The sequence below is a fragment of the Dipteris shenzhenensis genome, chromosome 16 (assembly GCF_047967505.1).
Source record: "Dipteris shenzhenensis isolate YYH24624 ecotype China chromosome 16, Dip_SZ_1.0, whole genome shotgun sequence".
NCBI lineage: Eukaryota > Viridiplantae > Streptophyta > Polypodiopsida > Gleicheniales > Dipteridaceae > Dipteris > Dipteris shenzhenensis.
In genome coordinates, this window is record NC_141611.1 from 5,767,352 (window position 1) to 5,793,323 (window position 25,972).

At 43.0% G+C, this 25,972-nt stretch overlaps 1 protein-coding gene across 4 annotated transcripts in view; it reads left to right on the forward strand.

Moving 5' to 3' along the window:
• LOC147892456 (uncharacterized) overlaps positions 1 to 25,972 on the forward strand; it is a 116,445-nt gene that overhangs the window by 56,705 nt on the left and 33,768 nt on the right. For all 4 annotated transcript variants that reach the window (XM_087387473.1, XM_087387474.1, XM_087387472.1 and 1 more), the window contains 4 exons: positions 12,864 to 12,958; positions 13,046 to 13,167; positions 22,156 to 22,259; positions 22,352 to 22,432. In XM_087387473.1, coding sequence (XP_087243599.1) covers positions 12,864 to 12,958; positions 13,046 to 13,167; positions 22,156 to 22,259; positions 22,352 to 22,432 — 402 coding nt within the window. The remainder of the gene's footprint in view (positions 1 to 12,863; positions 12,959 to 13,045; positions 13,168 to 22,155; positions 22,260 to 22,351; positions 22,433 to 25,972) is intronic.

Consider the following 25,972-nt stretch of genomic DNA (forward strand, 5'->3'; position numbering starts at 1 on the left):
CAACCTCTAAATTGTAGGTCATTTCAGCGAAGCAGCTGGCCAGAGAACTCAAGAGGGAGTGTGCCATCTATGCACTGAATGTGCAGGAGGGTAGCATTTCCCATGTTGAGGATTGTGATATGCAGAAGTTGCTCTCAGAATTTACAGATGTGTTTTCTGATATGCCTTCACAGTTGCCTCCACGAAGAGATGTCGATCATGCCATCGTTTTTTAGCATGGTAGCAAGCCAATTAATAAGGCTCCGTATCGTCTCTCGAAAGCAGAACGAGAAGAAGTGGCCACACAGGTGCGAGAATTGCTTGAGAAGTATTTAGTCTCTCATAGCACTTCTCCTTTTGCATCCCCAATGCTCTTGGTGAAGAAGAAAGACAGTTCATACCGCATGTGCATTGACTACAGAGACTTGAATAAGGCTACTATCAAGAATAGGTTTCCGATTCCTAGGATAGATGACCTGTTGGATGAACTCAAGGGTGCTCGATTTTTCACTAAGATCGATTTGAGGTCAGGCTATCATCAAATCAGAATGAGAGAAGGAGATGAGCACAAGACGGCCTTTCGCATAGAAAGAGGTTTATATGAGTTCAAAGTTATGCCCCAGCTACTTTCCAGGCACTCATGAATAAGATTTTGCAGCCTCTTCTTTACAAATATGTGCTGGTTTTTTATTATGATATCCTCATTTACAGCAAGGACAAGCAGGAACATATTAGACACGTCAAACAAGTCTTGGAAATCTTGAGATTGCATCAGATTTATGCTAAAGCCAACAAATGCACCTTCATGGAGGAAGAGGTTGAATATATTGGCCACATTGTGAGCAAGGATGGAATTCAGGTGGATCCAGCCAAGGTAAAATGCATAAGGGATTGGCCACAACCGCAAAATCCCACCCAACTCATAGGCTTTTTGGGTCTGGCTTCTTTCTACAGGAGATTTATTAAGCATTTTGCCAAGAGGGCAGCCCCTCTCATTGACTTGTTGAAAGAGGATGCTTTCAAATGGTCAGGAGAAGCACAACTCAGTTTTGAGTCCCTCAATCATGCCTCGAGTAATGCAGCTGTATTAGTGTGCCCTGATTTTTCATGCCCTTTTATTGTAGACGGATGCAAGTGGCAAAGGACTGGGGGCTGTTCTGAGACAGCAACATGGAGCTATAGCTTTCGAGAGCAGAAAATTTACAGCCAAGGAATTGGACTATCATATTTATGATTAGGAAATGCTGGCCATACTACATGCTATCGAGAAATGGCACCACTACTTGTACGGTAGCAGGATTAAGGTTAAGACGGATCATAGGACACTCAAGTACTTCCTTACACAATGCAATTTATCCATGAAGCAGAAGAGGTGGGTGGCTGCAGTCTAGTCTTACGATTTTGACATTTAGTACAGGAAGGGGAAAGAAAATGTGGTAGCCGATCCTTTGTCTAGAATGTGGGCTTGCAGTCTGAATATCTCCTACGTTCATCCGCATATTTCTTCTACTTAGCTTGGGCATCCTACATATTCTTTTTTGCCGACTGCTGAAGAGCATCCATCCTCTCCAAGCCATTCCGTGCTTGCTGATTTTTCACAACCATGTCAGCAATTGAAGAAGTCATCCTGACCTTGCATACGTACATTGCCTCAAACGGGCTCATGCCAATGGAGAGATGCTTGGTACTGTTGTAGCAAAATTCAGCAAGTGACAACCATTTATCCGAAGACTTCAAAGTATCATGACAAAAATGCCTCAAATATTCCTCCACCCATTTGTTCACCCTCTCTGACTATCCATCCGTCTCTAGGTGGTAAGCAGTGCTAGGAGTGAGGAGGGTACCCATCGCCCTGTGAATTAATCTTGCCAAAAGAAACCCATAAACTTTGCATCTCTGTCACTGACAATTTCCTGAGGGAAGCCATGATGCTTAAAAACATGCTCCATAAATTGCCAAGCAATCTGTGAGGCTGAATACCGGGTCTTAGTGGGTATGAAATGAGCATGTTTTGTCATTCTGTCCACCACATAAATGCTATCCCATCCCTTCTCTGTAGAAGGCAACCCTGTGATGAAATCCATAGCAATATGAGTCCATTTGCCTTCCGAAATAGGGAGAGGCTATAAGAGACCGGGTCTTAGTGGGTATGAAATGAGCTTGTTTTGTCATTCTGTCCACCACATAAATGCTATCCCATCCCTTCTCTGTAGAAGGCAACCCTGTGATGAAATCCATAGCAATATGAGTCCATTTGCCTTCTAGAATAGGTTGAGACTGTAAGAAACCTGCAGGTAGCTGGGTGTCCACCTTATTCCATTGGCAAGGCAAGCATTCAGTGACATATTTAACCACATCCCGCCCCATGCCATTCCAGATGAAACTCTGTCTGATTCTTTCATATGTCTTAGTGATACCAGCATGTCCTGCTATAGGAGATGAGTGCATTTCCTGCAAAACCAGCCGTTTATACTTTGAATCTGGCACAAGATAAATTATGTCCTTGCGGTACAACAGCCCATTATGAAGCTTAAATTCAGCATGCCCTTGGTTTGAAGGCTTCTATAACTCCAGAAATATGGGAGCTGCCTTCAAATCCTGCATATACCCTTCCTGAATCCCGTGAATCCAATCTTGATAAGAACCGTTATATCTTGATCTGCGTCTCCATAAGAACCGTTATGCCTCGCGAAAGGTAATACCAACACAAAGCTTGCTCATAGGTATTACAGACCTTATAGGATCATCCGCAAGGTTGGAGAGGTAGCATATCAGTTGGAGCTACTACTGTTTTCCATGTCTCTTTGCTGAAACCACATGTTGGACAGCATGTCCATGTGCTTCCAGAGTTGCCACCTATGGATGAAGAGGGCCACATCCACTATGTTCTGGAGCGTATCGTGGGTTTTGAGACCATGTATTCCAAAACAAGGCCTATGACAAGGCCCACGTAGAGTATCTTATTAAGTGGCGGGGACTCCTTGAGGATGAAAATTCATGGATGCAACAGGACTGCTCCTAACTGATAGTAAACACACCCAAATTTGGTAGAATATGCAGGAAGGTTAGAATAGAGTAGTACCTTATGTTTTAGGAAAAAGGTAGGGGTGGAAGGTCATGGGCTAGACCTGCAACAGAGACTTGTGAGGGGCTGCACAAGGAGAGGAGGAAGTCATTCCTTTTTAGAATTCAGCTGAGTATTGAACTCTTGCTGTAAGTTCTATTTCAGTAATGAAGTACAAGTCATGAATTGTCTTGCCAAGTACAACTAGAGCCCTTATATAGGTATGGCTCAGGGTAGTACAAAGCAGTATTGCTTATGGGATTACCTCCTAGGATGCCACGTGGCAACTTATGGTATCCCCTAAAAAAGAAGAAAACACTTACAAGCCAATAAAGGCCTTTCTACTAACTTTTAGCCTAAGTAAAAAGTAACCCTTTGTTACAATCCTCCCTCCTCAAATAGAAATTTGTCCTCAAATTTGAAAAGGCTGTAACCTGGACATACAATGCTCCTTGTAAACGTGAACAGCTCAATTCTGGTCATATCAACTGACAATGAAGTTTCTCAGTCAAATACCTCGGGGACGAGCATTTTCTGAGCGAAATCTTCCGAGCGTCCGAGCGAAGGAAAAAAAAAGCTTCCAACTATGCATAAATATGGCAAAAATCGATCAGAAGAAAACATAGTTTCACTTAGAAATATGCAAAGTATTATAGCAATGCCTATTTTATACAAAAATCTTTAGGTGAATCTGTAGGAATGGTGAGAGCATAATGGGATGGCTTTTGAAGAAACCCACATGTCGAGTAGACTTCTCTATGAAAATTCCCTTATGATCCTTCTTATAACTTTTACTTAATAGGGGGTGACATTGAAAACCCTCTCTCAACCTATCGTCATGAAAGAGTTTCTTCAAAGAAAACTCATTGAAGCAAGCCATCCAGGTAGTTTCGCCAGCGAAACCCCTTTGAAGCAAGTCTCCCAAGGTAGTTTCGCTAGCGAAACTACCTTGGACAGCACTTTTAAAAGTGACATAACTTTCATATCCAATGTCCAAATATAGTCATTCAACCACTCAAATTGATCGGAACACCCCATTTGAGCACATCTATGAAGTTATATTTTGGAAAATCTTTCATATATAGTATTAAATATTACATGTATTTTATGAGAGTGATATATAAGCCCAAGTTAATACTTATTTATAGTAATTTAAACTTCTTTAGAAACATGTCCATAAATATGCTATAAAAACACTAAAAAGATATTGCCATATGATATAAATGTGTTAATAAGTAATTATATATGCATAGTATTATTACATTGAGAGTGATTATGAGGAATGTTTCTTAAAGGAATCAACACTTTTTTAAGGTAATAACAGGGGTACAAAGGGATGTCTCTAAATAAGAAAATTATGTTGTGTAAAAATGAATGAGTGACTAGCCTGTATATTTTTATGATAAAGGGATCTAGTTCTAGTGAAAATAAAAGTGTAAAAACCATGTTTCCTAAAGAAAAACATTTTTAAAAATCTCTTGAAAAACACGCTCGGATAAACCTGCTCATAGGTTTTTGCTCGTAAAATTGACGCATCCAAATACCTCCCTGTAGGCATGCTGATTTGTAAATGGATCATATTATATTCCCAAGAAATCAAGCAATTGGGTGGAAGAGCTATGCTGTCCAATATAACAGATCTGATCATATAATCCAGTGAGAGACATGCTGATCTGAGAAAGGATAGTGGAATGCTGGCTGCAGCATGTCCATATATGCTATATAGCAAGAGAAAATCAAATCTGCTCATAAAGACTCAATTTTGGCCATAGAATTCAGCTAAGCAATTGAGGATACTGCTCCACAATTGTAGATGGCTGCCAAGAAGACTCCTCATGAGGTAGACCTCTCCTTTTGATAAGATATTCCATGTAGGACTTGTTCCTCAACACATGATCTCTAAATCCAAGGATCTTCTCAGGTATATACTCAATTTGGCCCTCTTCATCCATGGGAGGTAGCTCTTCCATAACTTGCTCCTTAGGTCCCAAATACTTCTTGAGCAGCGATACATGGAATACTTTGTGTATTCTAGAGGATGGTGGAAGCTCCAACTCATAAGGCACTTCCCCAACTTTCCTCAAAACCTTGTAAGGTCCATAATACCTATGAGCAAGTTTAACATTGGTATTACCTTTCAAGAAGGCATGCCTAGACTTATGTAATGTGAGAAATACATAATCCCCTTCTTCAAAATGAAGCTCTCTCCTATGCTCATCAGCATAGTCCTTCATCATTGCTTGGGCCCTTACCATATTATCTTTACATTGCTGTAATAGAGCAGTCATGTGAGCCAAATCATCCTTGGCTTGCTGGCTTGTCAATGCTTGATCAATAATGGTTGATGGGACATGAGCTTTACAGCCAAACATGGCTTCAAAAGGGCTCATACCAATTGAAGTATGCTTGGTGGTATTATAACAAAATTCAGCTAGATGCAACCATTGATCCCACGATGCTTGGGTATCAAAGCAAAAATGCCTTAGATACTCTTCCAACCAGCGGTTAACCCTCTCTGTTTGCCCATGAGTTTGAGGGTGATTTGCTGTACTTGGGGTAAGAAGTGTTCCCATAGAACTGAAAAGCTCTTGCCAAAAATGCCCCATGAACTTAGCATCACGATCACTCACAATTTCCCGAGGGAGTCCATGTAATTTAAACACATTCTCCATGAATTGCTTAGCCACCTTGGAAGCTGTAAATTGGGTCTTAGTAGGAATGAAGTGGGCAGCTTTGGTAAGTCTATCAACAACCACAAAGATACTGTTCCAACCCTTAGAGGTCACTGGTAGGCCTGTTATAAAGTCCATGCTGATATGTGTCCATTTACCTTGAGGTATAGGTAGAGGTTGTAGTAGACCAGCTGGCCTCAAATTCAACTCCCTGTTTTGTTGACAGGGCTTACAGCTTTGAACATAAGCAAGAACATCCTTCCAAAGTCCCTTCCAGTAAAAACTCTGTTTTACCTTATCATACGTCTTGTTGAGGCCTATATGCCCAGCCATAGGAGATGAGTGAAATTCCTGTAAGATTAGTAGCTTATAGGAGGAATTTTCAATAAGAAATATTCTATCATTATACCACAAGAGCCCATTGTGCAACTTGAAATTGAGATATTGCTGACAGTCAGGATCTTGCAAGTCTTGGAACATAGCAGCTGCTTGAGGATCATTGAGATACTTTTCTTGAATGCCATGGATCCAATCTTTATAAACCTCAGTAATAGATGATAAAGTACAAGCCCATATCCTGGAAAGAGAATCTGCCACAATATTTTCTTTGCCCATATTGTTATCTATGTCAAAGTCATAGTTCTGCACAATGGATAGCCATCTCCTTTGCTTGGGTGATAGAGAAGACTGAGATAGAAAATATCTAAGAGTCTTATGATCAGTCTTGACCTTGAAATGGCTGCCATAAATGTAGTGGTGCCACTTTTTGATTGCATGAAGTATTGCCAACATCTCTTGGTCATAAATGTGGAAACTTGACTCCTTGTCATGCAATTTCCGACTTTCAAAGGCAATAACTCCATGACTCTGCTTTAGGACAGCTCCAATGCCCCTTCCACTAGCATTAGCCTCAATTATAAAAGGTTGAGAGAAATCAGGACATACCAAGATAGGTGCTGAAGTTAATGCCTCCTTTAATGCTTCAAAGCTTTTATTGGCACTGTCAGACCATTGGAAAGCATTCTTTTTTAGGAGATCAGTGAGAGGAGCTGCCAATTTGGCAAAATGCCTTATAAACCTTCTATAAAATGATGCTAGACCAAGGAACCTCAAGACACTTCGCCAGAGGGTGGAGATCTCCGGGTTACCAAGCCAGTGCCTTCGATGCAGACAGATAGGTCACCTCGCCAGAGATTGCCCTCGTAGCCTTTCTTGTACGCCCCCCCCCCTCCACAGAGTAGGCAGAGTCAACATGCCCGTGTCTTTCAGAATAGACCAAGAGGAAGGATTCACATTAGATGAGTTCAATGCTATTGCAAGAAGAATGGTATCAAGCCTCAGTTGATCCTTTGGCAGAGCACAAGAATTTAGCGATTGAGGAGTGGGTTTGGGCTTGCTGAGAGGTGAAATTGTTCCAAGGTCTATTTGAGCAGAGCCAATCAATAGGCCGTCCACATCCTAAATAAGACAATGAGTAAAGTAGTCATGGGAAAGACACATTGAGGACTTATTGCGGTAAGAAACCCATCTTAAAACATTTGAGAGTCCTTTGGCCACCAATTTTGCGTTGTACTTGTCAAGAGTGTCATCCAACTTGGTACTTAGCTTTGCAGAGCCATTTGGTTCTAATAACCTTCCTTTGGCCTGTTTGGGTTCTAGATCTACGTATGGTTCTTTTCAATGGCAGCCATCTTAGTCTCCGTTGCTTGTTGCCACTCAAGGATGTCCTTCGAATTTTTAAAGGTCTTCGGCTCATGAGTCATCTTGATTCAACCCATTGGCACATAGAGCTTCCTAGGTCCTTTGATACATTCTTTCTCTATCTGAACTTGCTTCAGGGATATCACTCGCTCATGAGCCCTCCAAGGTCTTCATGTACCACCATGGTAATTTGCGAGAGTTTTGTTCTTTGGCGGTTTTGGCTGTGTTCCTTTTGAATCTGTGACTCTGAACTTGTTGAATTTGCTTTCACTTCCTTTGCTTTGAGCTTGGGCACCCTCGAGGGGGTAATGCAGGTGTTGAAGTGTATCATTGTCTAGATAGGGCTCAATCTCTCGAAAGACTATGTCCTACCTTTTGTGCCTCCTTTTTGTACAATCAACAAGCTTTAGACTCATCATTGTATATGACAATCATGCACTTCCTGCTTCTTGAATCCGAATTTCCTCGAGACTTCAGACAACGATTGCAATGGCTACCCACTACAAGTGATCCAAGAGGACCATCGTGTGCACACCTCTATACGGGCTGAAACCCCCCCCCCCCTCCCCCCCCCCCCCCCCGGAGCATGGTACCAACGCATCACAAATACTTTGAGAAAGACCAACAGACTTGTACCTCCACTCAAAGGGGGACAAGAGAATGATAGTGATTCTCTACGTGGATGATCTCAATAAAAAGATAGGAAGGTGAAAAACTCTATTTCATGAAGAGTTTCACACGACTGGCGTTGGTTGTTTGCATCATTTTTTGGGGATTGAGATGTGGCGTGAGGAAGAAAAGATAATCTCTCAAGAGATATATTTTCAAAAGCAGTCCTAGATAAGGAATGCAAAGAGGCTGTGATGCCTATGGGAGTTGGGAACAAACTCAGCAAAGAACACACATCTGAGTTGGTGGATACAACAAAGTATTGACAACTATGTGTGTCAAGACGACTTGACATTGCATACAAAGTCACTCTATAGTCGTCTTGATATTGTATTCTCACTAGGACCACTATGCCAATTCACATCAAAGCCTAGAGAGAATCATTGGCAAGCTTGCTTGTTGTTACAGTACCTGAAGGGCATCATAGGATATGGGTTCATGTACCCCACGGGGATCGACTTCTTCGGATTCTGCGATTCTGATTGCACTGGAGACTGGGACAGTTGGTGTTCCATGACTGGCTATTGTTTTCTATTGGCTTGTTTCCTGGTTCAATAAGAAAGAACCAATGGCTCTCTTTCATCTACAAAGGTGTAGTACAAAGCAGCTTGCATGGCATCATGCGAGTCCCTATGGCTTAGGTGGATCCTTGAAGACATTAGGATGTACAAGAAGCAGCAATGGAGATTTTCTGCAACAGTCAAAGTTGCATCACAATCGCAAAGAACCCGACATTTCATGTATGGATAAAACACATTACGGTTCATTGCCACTTCATCAGAGAGTTGATAATGGATGAATTGATCAAGCTTACCTATTGCCCAACAAAATAAAATGTTGCACACGTATTCACCCAGGCTCTTTCTCGTGAGTAGATGGAGCGTCTCATTGGACGCATGGGGGTTGACCCACATTGAGTTTGTGAGAGGGGGTGTTACAGAATACCGACCCCGCTGGTGAGCCCTTATATGAGGAGGACAACTGCTGCAATCTTTAGATAGAGCATTGCGAGCAAACAGGTAGGAGCAGCACATCGGGAGCAGATTGGTTGCTTATGCAGGTGCCTAGAAAGGGTGCAGGACTGACTTGTTCAGCCAGCAAAACTAACAGGTTGGGTTGGTTGGCGTTGACCAAGTCGGTTGACCAAGGCACAACCTAGGTCTGCCTGGTCTGGTCTGCTTGATCTAATCCAGATCTGCTTGGCTGAACCTGGTCAGCTAGATTTAGGGCTGGAATGCCATGCTATATAAAAGAGAGGCTCTTGCCTCAGCTTATGCACCCCACTGAAGCCCTCTTCACCGAGGCACACAAGAGCAACACAAGCAGCAACAACTCTCCTTGTCTCTTAGTCTTATTTCAGCCACACTTGGTTGTGTTTTTCCCAGCACCTACGGGAGGTTATTTACTCATCCTTGAGCTACTATTTGATGGAAAGAGGGGTTGACAGCAAAGTGTGGAGTGAGCAAAACATGAAGAGAGTCCATGAACTGTTGTTACTAGAATGGATAGAGTAGTACAAAATTTAGAGATAGGTTGAGGATACAAAACTAGCTTTAGGGGAAACAACCCCTAACTTGGGATAAAGATTTCCCTAGGGTAAGGTATCCACACTAACCCTCCGCTAATTTCTTACAAATCCCCCCTGTAGTGATAGTGTGAACATGTACAAGGTGATAGATCAGTCACGATATGGAAGTAAGCCTAAAGATTTGTGGAAAGCTTCAAACTTTTTTCGTGGTAAAGCCTTGGTGAACAGGTTATCAACATTCTCTCTTTGACACGTGATTTGTGCAGGCATGAGACGTAGGATTTTGTGCCATTGCAATAGCACTTTGCGTGTAGTGAGAATGGGAGTGAATGGCTGCAAACCACCACGAAGATCTGCCATCAATCCATACACATCCTACTGTATTAGTGGAGGCTGCACTGTGCTCAGCTTCACATGATGATGTTGCCACCGTGGATTATGTCTTGCTGAACCGCCACTGGTGGAGTTTCTGGTATCATAATTACCATCCCATCTAAATCAAAGAAAGCATGCAACTGAGAGTCACTCCGGCATAGAACAGACGAAAGAGACTGAGTATCCTGTAGATACCTGGAAACATGCATTACAGCATTCCAATGCTGTGTCTTTGGGCTGTGCATATACTCAACTGGGATACATTGAACTGAATATCTGGACGGGTATTAAAAAGATAAATGAGGCATCCAACAGCGGGACGGTAGGTAACAGCATCAAATGGTTCACGTGCATCATGCATGGACTGCCTCAGCTTGGCTCCATTGGAGTAGAAAAGGGCTTGCAGTCTTTGAATCTCTGTAACAGCCCTTGAATATTTTTGGACTGTTTGAGAACAATGTCTTCATCTGATTTCATAAAGTGAGTGCCCAGATAGTAGCGTAACAACTTCAGCTTCAAAACAGACATCTCAAATGAACCTTCAGGATCATTCTTGAAATCTGCAAAGTTCCCTTCACTTGTGCGTGTGACCAGCATATCTATTAGCAAATCCTTTGGTCTTTCTCGACATATAGGGTACTTTTAGTTGGACGTGTATGTATGTTCTCATACCAAGCCAATGGGGCTTGTTTGAGCCCATAAAGTGCCTTATGCAGCTTGCATACTTTATCTTCTGGACTAGGCACCCAAAAACGAATAGGCTGACTCACATACCGATTGAGAAGGTTGTTTTGGTGTCCAACTGATTTTCCACCCAAAGTGAGCAGCCAATGAACAACACATCTAATGGTGGTCATCCTATAACTTGGGGGCAAAGGTCTCATCATAGTCTATTCCCTTTTGCTGAGAATACCCTTTGGCAAATAACAATCTTGTAAATACCCACTTTGTACCAATAGCTTTCTTTCCATGGGCAAATCCACCGGTTCCCATGTACACAATCCTAAATTTTGTACTACGCTATTTATTCTAGTAACAGTAGTTTTTGGACTTCTTTATGTTTTGCCACTCCACACTCTGCTCTCCATCCCTGTTACCACACTTGCCCGCATCTCTCTCAGCCCTGGGTTAGCACGTATGTCGTGGCAGCTCACCATTTCGTTGCGAGAAAGTCTGCTGAACAGCTTTTTACCTCAACTGCTGCGTTCCTACTTAAAGATTAGAGGAGATTAGGTGCCAGAGATGCCCACCTATTGCTTTGTCTTGTGGGGGTCTATCCGTTCCTCCAGAACTTCCAACCAAGCTTGGGATACCTTGGAGAATATGTGTCAGGCAAGGATTGAGACCAGGTTTTCTTATTTGAAAAGACAGCTTGAAAGTGTCAGGATGCAGAAAAGCGATTCAATGTCAGATTACGTGACTAAGATCCATGATCTTAAAGACCAATTTTTCTGAATATTGATGAGGTGATACCTGACATCCAGCTTGTGTCTGTTTCTGTGAACTCATTGACAGAGTCTTATTTGTCTTTTCATACCGCTGTAAATCTGTCCATGAGGGGTCATATAGTTCCACTTACTTTTTAAGAACTAGTGGGACTGTCATTTCAGAAAGAACATACAAGAAAGAACATGGCTGTCGATGTGCACGATGGGATCAAGCCTTGTTGGTAGATGGCAAGAATAAGCCTCATCTTGGTGGTCATCAGTCCAGGACTCAGCTCAGCCATCAAAGAATAATTCAAAGAGTGCAGGTCAGCCCAAAAAGAAGGCTAAGCGTCATTACTGTAAGAAGCCTGGACACTGTCAATGAATGCAGGGAGAGGTTGGAGAAAGAAAAGAAAAGAATTATGAGCCCAAAAACAAGGTAAGTATCATTACTTAAAGAAGCCTGGACACCATAACAATGTGGCTGAAGATTGATCCTTCTTAGGTATAATTCTGACATAACTTTACCTCACGTAGTGTGAGTGATGCTTTAGCTGCAGTGTTGTATTTTCATAGTGGGGCTTCTAGGCACATCTCTCTAGAAAGAATTTATTTGTTGATTCACAGCCTGCTCCAGTTGGCAAGAGAGTGTTTTGTACCAACAACCCTTCATGCCTTGTGAAGGGAGTTGGAGATGTGGTGGTTGACAGCTTTATTGCTGACTGTTCTTCATCCAGAAATATATTGTAGATATATGCGTACTTGCTTGTATTTGTATGATTGGGCATATTCTAGTCTTACAAAGGTATATGTGTACTTGCTTATAGATCAGATTGCATATTGTGTATTGTAGACCATTGAATACTTAGATATCATAAATATTCTTTTCAAGGGTGCCTTTATGTTGGGTTCCCTTGAATTTGCACTTAATGTCTTCCCCAGGGTATCCTTGATCTGCTATAGAAAGAAAACATAGTTTCTTGGCTTTGAGCACATGTGTTTAGATCAGACTAATAGTTTTTTAACTTAAAAAAACATACGATGTTCTTCTAATTATTTACAAGAAACATACCGTGTTATTCTAGTTATTTAAAAAAATATAACGTGTTCTTCTATTTATTTCAAATTCCCTTAAACTGCGGATAGTGAATCGTTCAGCATTGGTTTCATGCAGCCCTTCAATCCTAGAAAACCATCTAGACATTGTCTGGTATGAGTCTAGGAATGCAAGAACAAGCGTGTATGATCTCAACTCAGTTATGTCGCTTGATGACATGAAAAGAACATAGGATGGAAAAAAGGACATAGGGCTCTCAGGGTAGTATCTTTGTGCTGTGCTTATGGAGGCTAGTAAGCTCACTTTTTTCTTGGTTTCATGGTGAGGTTGTGTGCATGTGCAGTTGTCATCCTGATCTTCTCTTCATTACTGTTTAAAATCACACTTTCAGGACATCTGATGATGGAACTTGCCGCATATGGGATGCTCGGGATTCTTCAGTGAATGCCCGCATTTATGCACCTAAATCAGAGGCTCAGGAAACTGGTCAGTTTCTGCAATGAGTCTTGTTCTGAATATCAATGATTTTTTTCATCATATTAGTCAAAAAAGTATGGTGTGTCTGATGGACAGGATCAAAAGCTGCTGCCGCTGCTGGGCCAACAAACCCCCAGTCGGGATTTCAAATACTTTGCTGTGCATTTAATGCCAGTGGAACCATCTTTGTGACTGGCAGTGCAGACAAACTTGCAAGAGTAAATCTTTACTTCTTTAGAATTTAGGACATCTCAAGAAATCTAACCATTTGCATATTTCTGAACTATTAAAATTATTGTATTTGGAGAACTTGTTATCATTATGTATATTTCTCTTTTCTGCTTGTGTTTGTGGGTCATAACCTTTTGTTCCTTGCACTCTTTTTATGGTGGCAAATACTTAGAAACTTTTATTAGACGCTCTTCTCTCAGAAGCTGCTTGAGTTCTGCTTCAAGCTACATGAGTGGACTCCTATCTGAGCAGGAAGTGTGTTGTTGCCTGAAGTTTTATGGAAATGCTTCCCCTGGATTTGTGGTCTGCTGCACAGGCATTCAGGGCCCAGGGACTTTTGAATCATGTTTGTTGTAGAATGCTTTGCTCAGAAGCTGCCTGAGTAAGCAACTCAGCGAATGAGAACACTCATCTGAGCAGGAACTGCGTTGATCTGCCTGAGATTTCATGGATCTATTTTTCCTGGATTTCTGGTTTGCTGCACAGGTATCCAGGGTGTTTTTGAAACACGTTTGTTGTAGGCTCTGGATTAGCTATTATTAATTGAGCACTAGATTGGATAGGCATTAGAATATTAATTGTGCGGTTTATGCCTTACAATGTGTGCAGATAATGCATCATATGTATTGCTCCTACTTCAGGAAAATTCTAAATTGTGTTTACACATGTGCATCTGGTAAACACTGCAAGCAAATTTTTCCAAAGGGGGCCTTCATTTTCTTTCCCATTGATGAATAGTTTGGACTATATGGGTTTATCTTTGAAGAGAAACCTCAAGCTTTTGCATGCTCGAAAAGTCCAAAGAATTGGGTGTAGAGACAATGGGCCAAAAAATAAGATGAGAAGGATGGATGCGAGGGGAGTATTTATCTAATGAATTCTGTGTTTTTTTGAAACTCATTGGTTAAGAAGACAGTTCAATACTGCAAAACAAAACCATAAATAGCACAGGAGGAGGTGCGTTAGAAGCAACCTTAAAGCAAACATATTCCCGATGCTTGGGGACTAGACGTATTATTTTCCTCTATGCACATTCAAGCTAAGAGGTCCATGAAGCTTCTAAGTGTGTAAGACCTTAAGAGGCATTTAGTGTAATCCTACCCTAGGGGACAAATTATCCTTCTGTCCTGATGAGGCAAGGAAAAACTGTTGAAGTCATCTGAGTGTCTGTTGTGTCATGCCTACTCAATAGCATACTTTAGTGCAGCTTGCATGCACAAATTTATATGAACCAAGCCTCCTAGAGGGATCCTATCAAAACCTTTCACCACATCCCCTTACCAATCTTTTTCACCGAGCTCCCTACAAGCTTCTCAATGAGCACCTTTCTTTCCTTCATCTTGTAGCTCTCTCTCTCTCTCTCTCTCTCTCTCTCTCTCTTCCCCCCTTTCCCCCTTCCCCCCCATTCTGAAGAAATGAAGCTGTAAATTATAGGTCATTCTAGGCTTTTGATATGAATTTGACACTCATATGGCATTTTTGTGTTATTTTGCTATTAGGAGCGTCAATTTTTTATTGTGTCGGGGAAATTTGATAAGAGTTTAAAGGTGAATCCCTTGACATGTCAAAATGAACATTTACTTATGTGTATTGTGTATGTGATAAGACGAGGTACATGTAGACTTGTCTTTCCCTCTATGTAAAGACACATATATGCTGTCTCTATGTCATGTGGAGTGATGACTGTGAGAAATGGGAGGGGGATAGAGAGTGCAGTGAGCTGTTGTGAAGAAAGACGAGTTGAAGTTGCAAGAATGAAAGAGTATAAGGGTTGTTAACATGACAAGACCCTAGGGCAACCCAAACTAGGGTTAGAATCCACACACACAAAACTCAATCACTAACTGTGGTTAGGGAGAAAAACCATAGATAAGAAAAAGTGCCCCTAAGCCTTCTTGCTATTTATTACATTGGCCATTGCCTTATATATTACAATATTCCAAACACCCCCCCTGCAGTGCTAATGTCCCAGTGTACAAGGAGTGATCTCAATCACCAAATGGAAGCTTCAAGCTTTTCTCGGAATAGAGCCTTGGTGATCTCCCCTGCATGCAATCTCTCTCTGACATCATGATAATATATTTTTGTGTGTGCAGGAGGCACAAGATTCCATGCCATTTCAATAGCACTCTGCCTGTTAGTGAGAATGGGAGTAGATGGCTGTAAACCACCATGAAGTTCTGCCATCAATCTTGTGAGCACTCTCAGTTGGACTATTTTGCAGACCATGACTGGCCAAATATGTGTGAATCTTCTCATACCAAGCCCGTGGAGCTTGTTTGATCCCATAAAGTGCTTTATGCAGCTTGCATACTTTGTCATCATACCACCGGGGTACACTGAGCTTCATATGCCTCACTCACTACGGGTCTCCATCGGACAGTTTCGGGTATCATCACACCGCCTCCGCATAGAGAGCGGCAGAGCAAAGGGGATCCCTAGGGAGCATCGCTTATGCATATTGTGCGACTGTCAGGAGGTTGAGTCGGAGGAGCATTTTATTTTCAGGTGCCCAGTGTACTGCGAGATCCGAGGTCGCTACCACTATCTCTTCAAAGACGTCTTTGGGCTCCTTTTCAGATTCCTCGCCTACCCAAATCAGAGATGCCTCGCTGCCTTCATTCACGAGGGGGTCCGACACACAGAGTACTTACTCAGGCGACGGGGCTTCCCCGACCCGACGATCGCAACACGACACACGAGACATCGAGGGGACACACAGATCACTCAAGGGGACCTTCCGTCATTGTTTAGACCCGGGATGTGTCCCACGGGAGTCACAGTGGCCCTAGTCTTGCGTCGAGCCTCGTCTCAGAGACCGAGACACACGGCACCCCTTATGACGGGCGCCAGCGTCCCATCACCGGCTATGCACAAGCCAGGGCGACATGACATACGGAGGATGCCGCTCCGCTCTAGTCTTTCTCTTTTCATTGTTACATCTAGATGTATTTGATTATGTATGATCAGACTTAGGACCCAGCACGGGTGATGATGCTCGTTTCAGTAGCTCCACCCTTACTGTGATTTGTATCAGGTTTTCTTTCAGTCTCATGGACCCACTGGTCTTCCGAAGACTCTAATAAAATTTCTTTCTTTCTTTCTTTCTCCCTGACCAGGCACTGAAAACCATCTAAAACCTCTAGGTTGAGATGCTGTTGAAGGCAGTAGGCCACAATTTTGGCCAACAGAAGAGCAGGGTCCGATTTCTCTGTAAGAACATAGCTTACTTGTGTGCAAAGTTGAGAAATTGCTGCTTGAAGCTTTTATAAGATTGAACTCTTAGTCAATCTGGGAACACTCTAAGGCCTCAGGTTTCATGATACACCGTTTTTCACAAGACATGCAATGGTGGCATTTATCATGAGCTGCTTATTAGCCTGAGCCTATCCATTTGATTTCTTTTCTGACCTTTGGACACGCATTGTTTATATTTCTCAGCATCTTTTAGATTGCGAGTCTAACAATTATCTGAGTTAGTATTGCAATTAATGACACAAAGAATTTTTGGAAAAGCCAAAATAACACTTTTTCATGTAAGTCCCCATCGAGGAAGGTTGTTTTGATATCCAACTGATATACTCTCCACCCAAATGAGCAGCCAATGAAACAACCCATCTAATGGTGGGCATCGTTGATCATAATGTATCCCCTTTTGCGGTACTTCCGGACGCGACCTTCACCCCGCCCACTGCTGCCCTCGCCTCGCGCGCTGCCTAGGCTCCGCCCTGCCACTCCCACCCTTCTCTCCCCGCGCCCTCCCCTCGCACCTTGGTCGCCGCCCTGCTCGCCTTGCTGCGCGCCCCCTCCGCTGGCTGAGTGCTTCCCCTGCTGACTGGCTGCCCCCTGCTCCGGTCCAGCCGTGAGCCTCTCCAGGATGGCGCATCCCCAGCCTTGGCCTGCTTGTTGGTGGCTCCCTTCCCGTGGCAGTGTGGTCTTCCAGGCTGGTCTTTTGCACCCTTCTCCCTCTCCGTGGAGTAGAACGCGTCTGGGTCGGGGGTGTTCGGGCTTTTGGAGGTGTCGAGCCACTTGTGGCATGGGGCCTTGCACTTCTTCGGAGGGGAGTATCTTCGGCTTCAGCTGTCTCCCTTGCCCTGGCGGTCCTCCACTTTTGCACCTTCACAGCAGCAGTAGGTTCATCTTTCAGGAAGCGTCTCTCCCTTTCCGGTGGCATTTCTTTGGCGGAAGGAGGTTTGCCCTGCACTCTCCTGCTCTTCCGGAGTTGGAGTTCTCCTCGCAGCTTTACCCTGGCGACATCGGCCATGGCCATCCCCCAGCAGTCCAGTTCGTCCCTCCCCGTGGTGGTGGTTGTGCTGCCCTCGTCCCATCAGCATCTCCTGGCCGCGAGTGGTGCACTGGAGCTGGATGTACCTGGCCCTTGGACAACAACCCAGAGGGGTCACGTCGGCTGGTGGCTTCCTTGCTTGGGTCTCCAAGCTTCTCAAGACTCAGAGTTTTTCTCGAAGATTCTTTTTCCACAGGGCGGCGGCCCTCGACTCTTCCTCAGGGATCCCTTCTCCTTTGGCTCTACTTCTTCTTGTCGTACCAGGAGGCTCCCCATGTGGGTTGAGGCCTGCAGGTGCGTGGAGCGGGCTACTGGAGTGCGGACTCGCCCCCCGTCAGGCGGTGGTTGCTCACGCTGACAGGTCTCTTCCTATTGGCATCCTCGGGCGGGCACGATGGACGGGAGCTCAGCGGAGGAGGGATCCATACATGCTAGGATTACGAGTATCTCCAGGATTCACTTCATCAGGGATTATTGGTCGGCCTCGATTGTTGGATGTTGACTCAGAGGAGTCATATCAGTGGATGATTCACCGTCTCGAAGACTTTCTAGTACTTCCAGGATTCACTTCATCAGGGATCCGTAGCTTTTTTGGTTTCGTGGTTTACTGGTTTTCAGAAGACCCAGACTAGGGTTTTTTTGGTTTGACTGCATTTTGCAACAGTTTTTGCTTGGCCCTGAGTGGCTTGTAGTTTCGCAGGTGGGAGTTATCCCTGTGCTCCAGCATTGCTGTTGAGTCTCTTGTATGCTTTGTCTCGAAGTAATATAATTAGCCCTTCTTTTAAAAAAAAATAATAATAATAATGTATCCCCTTTTGCTGAGAATAGCTTTTGGTACCTAACCTTGCCTTGTACTTATCAATAGTACAATCAGATTTTCTTTTGATTTCATACATCCATTTTGACTTAATAGCCTTTTTTCTGTATGGGCAAATCCACTTTTCCCATGTATTGTTTTTTTGTGGAATCCAACTTTGATTTCGTGGCTCTTATCCAATGCTCATTGTCTTGAGCATCTTTAAAACTGCTAGGCTGGAGAGAGGGGCTGAAAATCTGCTGTCTAGCAGAGGTTGTAACAGCCACCAGCTTCCTGTGAAGCACCTCTCTCCTCTTTGACAACCTCTCGCACATGTTCATGTGTGATAGGCTGATCCTGGGCCTGATTGGGAGACGTGCATCAACATGTGCAGGCTGCATATTCTGATCATCTACTTGCTGCTCCGAAGTGCCTTCAATTGCCAGTGGAGTAGCCCTTCAAACACATCTTGAGGACCTATATACACGTGTCTATCAAACTCAATCATGAACTGATCAGAGTTTTCTACAAAAAACACACACAAAAATCCTTCTAGGCTTTGCTCTCACTATTGTAGCCAATGGGCCAGCAAGGCGAGCCCTTGTAGGGCTGGTTGGGCTGAGCCAACCAGGTTGGTTGGCCAGCCATCCTAGCAGACCAGCCAGTCGGCCCATTTAGGGCTGGCTGGTCGGTTGGTTCAAGGGGAGCTTGTGCTCTATGTAAAGAGGCCCTTTGGGGCTCCATAAGTGATCATCTGGAGCAAGAAGGCTAGCCTTTGGCCTATCCACAGGAGGTGAAGGTGACCCTGAAGGAGCTGCAGACTGAGCTTGAGTGGCAGCCCACCTAGGCTGGTTTCCAGACAGCAAGGTGGAGAAGATCTTTGGACGGAAACTCTACTTACGCTCGAAGTGGAGCACACGGGCTCAAGTCTAGAGATAGCCAGCAGATAGGAGGAGTACCTTGTGGTAAGATCAGAGGACCACACCATTGGTGGGACTATTGATCTATCTCTTTTGTATTGTGTCCATAGCTTTGGACGGAAATATATTATTTTGGTGGTTTCTCTATTTGGCTGACCTATGCTATGCACATAAGTTTAAGAAGTTTGTGATTCCATACCCCACACCACACTGTGTGAGCTCTTGGGCTATTCTACAAGTCTTCCGCTGTGCGTACCCTCTGCTGGTCCATCTCTAACATACCTCTCCAAATATTCCCATAACTGTTATGCCATTGGACCTCGCCAACATGATGGACGAGTCTATCATCTAGATGAAGCAAAACATGAGCATGAGCTTGCTCATTTTCCTTTGCACTCTTCGTATTGGATGTTCTCCCATGAATATATGGAAATATGCATTTGCTTATCAAGAGATTATTACTAAATGCTTGCCATAATTGGAAGCGCTTGCCAATAAATCGCTTGAGCCATTAAGGTCTGAGGAATGGAAAAATACAGCCGATATAAGTGGTAGAACAACTACTTCCCTTTTTGAAGTGGTTGGTCTTAAAACCGCGAAGATAACCTCAGAAAATAACCTTAGAAAAGGCATCAAGTCCCAAGGGATAATAAGAAAACACAGCAAGAGAAAGCACAAAAAACAAGGTCCTTATTAAGTGACCAAAAGCGACCATTGGGGCTGAAATAGTCAACGGCATCTTAATGTTTGACCAGTTCGAATAAACTTTGTATTTTGAAAGAGAGGGCGTTAAAGGATAGAATCAATATTGCCATGTGCCATCAAACTAGAAGGTTTTGAAAACCGTAGCCAGAAAAAGAAAAACAACTTGTTTCGAAGATATGAGAGGGGGTTTGAACACCGTAGCCACAAAAAGAAAGACAACTTGTTTCAATGCTTGATCCAGAAGCTATGTGAGGCACTTGTAGCATATTTGCAGCTCTCAAAGAGAGACGTGACGACTACTTAAGAGATGGACCTTCAGCCGACTGATAGTATTGTTCCCAAAGAGACATCGCAACTATAAAGCTTTCTAAAGAAATACTTAACAGCAAGGAAGGAGGTCAATAGATTGAACCTCTTGGTAGTATAGTTTTGAAGGAGATGAAGAAAGGACGATGTGAGAAACGGTGACGAATAGAGTATAAAACGTCCTGTAAAAACTTGTATCTTCTAGCAACCTTAGTGATGACATAAAGTGCCTAGCAGCTGTCGCATCTACACCCCTTAGCTCCTTTCGTAAGCAAAGAACTTCTTATGAAAGCTCTTGGCCTGAGGCAATAAAACACGTTGTCAATGGCAATAAGCTCTTCCTAGGAAAAACACGTGACTGAAAGGGATACCAAAAAGATAAAGTCTTCCTGGCAGTCAGTGACACAAAGGCAATAGAACACCTTCTTGGCACGAAAAACGGCGACACATAGTAGCGGTATAAACTGGCTGTTTTGCAACAAATGCAATCAATGCCTTGCACCAAACTGAAGAGGACGTTGCTGACGCTTTCAAGAACAATTGCAACAATTTGAAGCCACTATTGAGTGAACTCTAGAGATTGACACAGCAAGAAACCAGCTGACGCTTCCAAGAACAATTGCAACAATTTGAAGCCACTATTGAGCGAACTGTAGAGATTGACACAGCAAAAAACGAAACGATTGCAGCAATAAGGCTCAAGGGGTTCAGACGAAATCTTCAGCTCTAGGTAAGTCAGTAACTTATGGACATCAAAGGGAAGCTACATTGGCAAGAGGAAAGAAAAGGGAGAAGAGCAACCTTGCTCTGATACAATGTTAGAATCTAGAAGAGAGTGCACAAATGTGGAGAGAAGCTCAACGTGGGAAGGCAGATAAGATGGTAAATAACACGACAAGATAAGCCAACTCACAAAGATATCGTATTGACTATTAGCCTTACAAATGGAAAGCTACTTTGTGATACACACAAACCACATAGGTATCACCTAATAAATAGGCTATCAAGTCTCCATCACCCTATCCAAATCCTATCCAAAATAACACCCTTCAATCACGTGGATGTTCAAATCTCAACAAAATTGTGGTTCTCCCATGTAGAATTCTCACCTAGGTATCAGTCCTAGACAATCTCCACTTGAATCTAAACATCACATCATAGGCATGTGTTTTGCCCTTTGAGTCATCCAACCATGCTTGCTTCCGACATGGCAGACCATATGCACCCCAAAGAATGAAGGTGCCAAACCCCTTCATATGGGGGCCTTCATGTGGGGCATTGACCCTAGACCATTGATAGGGCATGTAGATATAGACATTTGAGGCTGACACTTTCCTCAGTCATGCAGCTAGCAGTAGAGGAAGACAAAAGATGAAGTGTGACTAGATGGTTTCATTGCAAGGGATCCTGTATTCTATGAGCGGGCAACCCTCATGGCCAATGTAGTGGAGGGCTTTCTTGTATTCTACTAGTGAGCTAATAAGGTGTTATAAGGTGAGATTTCCTATTTGCCTAAAGCAAGTTGTATTGTTTCTCCACTGTGTTCCTGTATTTCACTAATCCCTGTTTAATTTTGCAGCTCTGAATTTCATTTGCTTTAGATCTGCAACTATGAGTTTGTATGAGTTTGGTTAATTGTGAATGGGAGACTACGTATCAGTTATGAGCTGATGCGGGGGCATGCTAGTACTCTATGCCAATGTCATCCCCATTCCAATCCCTTTTTACAAAGTGATCCCAAGTTTGTATATTCAACCTATTTTTGTTAACTCAAGGTTAACACACAGTTTATAGAAAAACCTTAAAGTTACAATATTGTTTATTTCTCTGTCTTAGAAAGTTGTTGGTACAAAATTTGTAGCCCTTCACTCTACTTTTACAAGGTTTTTGTGTTGTAATTGATGTTTTTAGTTTATCTCGAAGGGTTCCAAGTCGGAGCTATTTTTTTGTTATGCATTTGCAGGTGTGGGATGCTTGCAAATGGACAGATGAGCTCCATGGGGGCCCTAATCATGAGCTTGATGCTTTAAAGGGTCATGAGGATGATGTAAATTATGTGCAATTCAGGTGAACCATGCTCATTTTGGGTTGCTTTGTAGTAACGAGATTTTTTTTCCTTGAAAGCTAATGCATGACCATCATGGTTTTGTATTTGTTAGTGGGTGTGCGGCCCCATCACGACCTGTAAATATGGATGCACCGACAAAGGATGAACGCTTGTCAAAGTTCCGAAACTCCTGGTTGGTGGTCATTTGAACTATACATTATGATGATGTAGATGGATATATAGATGTAGATGGATATATAGAACATGCCTGTCTTCAAGGAAATGAGGAATTTTGATTAGTAACAAAAACTTGATAATTTTGGTTTTTTAGCTTGCAAGTATAGCATTGTTCACAATCCACTTGTTGAGGCTTCACCCCAAGATGCTTGCACAGGTGTGGCTAAGTCTGCATGCATTTTCATCCGATTTTAGGAAGCACCCAATGCTTTGGAATTATCTATAAGGATTTCCATTTCCTTTAAAGTCTAAGCAGTTTTGTAAAGCAATATCAAAGCAATTGTTTTAAGAAACAACTTGATCGTGGTGGTCAATTCCATAGAAAGTAATCTTGTCAACAAAATGACGTTCTTGTAAAAAGTTTTACTAATTTTTTGGTGGGGTTTCCACCTCGACTTTTGCATGATTTGACTGTTACAAAAAGAGAGTGTGAGAGCAAGAGAGCTAAACGTAGTGCTTGCAATAGAAGAAGCGTGTAATACAAGAAGTGGGATAGGTTTTGTCTAAGTGACAAAACCTTATCCTTCACTAACCGTAGTTAGTGAACTAACTGTGGTTAGGGGAAAAAACCTCTAAAGGAGGGAAAAGTGCCCCTAACCTACTTATTACATTACATTGGTCACTGCTGAATTATAATAATAATTCTAACACTCCCCTGCAGTGCCAATGTCATGTACAAGGAAATGATCAATCACCAAAAGGAGATAAGTTCAGGGCACTGCGAAATGCCTCAAACTTTTCACGTGGAAGTGCTTTGGTGAAGATGTATGCAACATTGTCATGTGTTGACACATAGATCATACTGATCTCTCCTGCATGCAACTTCTCTCTGACATAGTGATAGTGAACCTCAATGTGCTTCATGCGAGCATGAAACACTGGATTCTTTGCCACTGCTATAGCACTCTGACTATCAGTGAGAATCGGAGAAGGACCCTCCAATGAAAGATGAAGATCAGCAAATAAACGACGCAGCCAAACACATTCAACTGTCGCTGTGAAAGCTGCCCTGTACTCAGCTTCACATGAGGAGGTAGCCACTGTAGATTGTTTCTTGCTCAACCAAGAAATGCAAGCATGTCCTAGAAAGAAACAATTCCCACTGGTGGACTGCCTAGTATCATAGTCTCCAGCCCAATCTGAGTCACTGTAAGCATGCATCTGCAAGTCACTCCCCCTGGGAAACATCAAGCCAAAAGACTTTGTACCTTTTAAGTAACCGAAGATGTGTTTTACAGCCTGCCAATGCATAATCTTTGGGCTATGCATATACCTGCTCACCTGAGAAACTGAAAACTGAATATCAGGTCGTGTATTGCAGAGATAAATGAGGCATCCAATAGCCTGACTATAGAGTGCGACATCAATTTATTCACCCGCATCATGCATTGTAAGCTTCAGCCCCAGCTCCATGGGAGTGGACATAGGAATGCAATCATGCATGTTGAATCTGTCCAAGAGCTTTTGAACGTACTTGGACTGAGACATAACAATGCCACGTTTCTCTTGAATAAATTGGATCCCCAAAAAGAAATGTAACAAGCCCAAGTCTGACATATCAAAAGTAGCTTTCAATTGGGCCTTGAAATCTACAATTACTTCCTCATTTGATCCAGTGAGCAGCATGCCATCTACATAAAGAATGATGACCAGAATATCCCCCCCATCCTTCTTGATGTAGAGGGTACTCTCAGTTGGACTATTGTGCAGCCCCTTGCTGGTCAGAAAGGCATCAATTTTGGCATACCATGCACGTGGGGCTTGTTTCAGCCCATACAAAGCTTTATTCAGCTTGCATACCCGAAGTGCATTTCCTGAAATTTCAAAGGCCGGAGGTTGTTTGACATAAACCTCTTCCAACAAGTCTCCATTAAGGAAAGCTGTTTTAATGTCCAACTGATGAACATTCCATTCAAAACCTGCAGCCATGGCTATAACAGACCTGATGGTTGTCATTCTGGATGTAGGAGCAAAAGTCTCCTCATAATCTATGCCCTTTTTCTGAGCATATCCTTTTGCAACCAGCCTTGCCTTGTACCGATCAATGGACCCATCTGGCTTTCTTTTGACTTTGAAAACCCCGTGTACCTATGGCATTCTTACCTGGTGGCAAATCCACAACATCCCAAGTCTGATTTTTATGACTGGACTGCAACTCATCGTGCTGTTAGAATTATAGATATAATTCAGCAGTGACCAATGTAATTTAATAAGCTAGTTAGGGGCACTTTTCCCTCTTTAAGAGGTTTTCTCCCCTAACCGCAGTTAGTTCACTAACTATGGTTAGTTACTACTAAGGTTTTGTCACTAGGACAAAACCTTATCTCTCACTCTTTCAGTTGTACTCTTTACACTCTTCTATTGCAACTCAGCTCTCAAGCTCACTCTCTCTTGCTCTCTCTCTCCCCAATCTCTCACATTTGGTATCAGAGCAGTTTGATCCTGCTCCCTGCTCCTTCCTCGTTCAGCTCCAGCCTACAGCCCACGCTCCTGCTGCCGCTCCTGCTGCTACATCCCGTCCGTATCTGCTCGAAGCAGTCAAAAGACTGTCTGTACAGTCCGTACGATTGTACGGAATCCGTACCCTGCATCACTCGTCTGTACCTGCCCATACTCAGCCGTACCCACCGTACCTGTGCATTCCGTACCGGTCATATCTTCTGCATCGTCGTCCGTACGTCGCCATACTGTTTTGCGTCAGAGTAGTACCTGCAGTCTTGTCGTACTTCGCGACCGTACGTGGGGCATCCTGTTTGTTGCAGATATTGCAATCAATTTGCAGCTGTTGACAAAATTTGGGGCTGCACTTGGAGCAAACATTGCACACAGATCTGCAGATTTGGTCTGAAATTTGGAGCTTTCTGCTGAAATTGTAAAATTTGGGGCTTTCTGAGCTTTTGCCCCTTTCTGGTTGCAATTTCAAGCTCAAAATTTGGGGCTTTTGATTCCGTAGTACAATTTCTTGAAGAAATTTGGGGATTTTGTAATTACAGTGCAATTTCGCAGTGAAATTTGGGGCTTTTGCAGACAGAGCGCAATTCTTGCAACATTTGGGGCTTTTGATCAATTTGCCCCTTTCCGGTTGCAATTTCAGGCCTATTTTGGGGCTTTTGTGTTGGGAGAGCAATTTTTGGAGATTTCAATTCATACTGCCTTTCTTGAAGTGTTTTGCAGCACTTTTGGCAGATTCTGGAGAGTTTTTGATGCTTGGACAGATTTCTGACAGTGCAAGTGCAGAAATCTGAGTTGCATTTACAGCCAGTGCTTGGCTGTGTTTTTTGGGAGTTGTGCATTTCATTCCCAGTAAAGGAATTCAGTTTTGTATCTGCTTAAATCTCTTTCTCAGATATGGCCCAGCAAAATCAGAATGACTTCCAGTTCGGTGGTCTTTCACAAGAAGACAAGTTGGATGGTACCAACTACTCCCTTTGGAGTTTTATGGTACGCAATATTCTGATTTCTCGCAATTTATGGGATTATGTGAATGGGGGTGAGA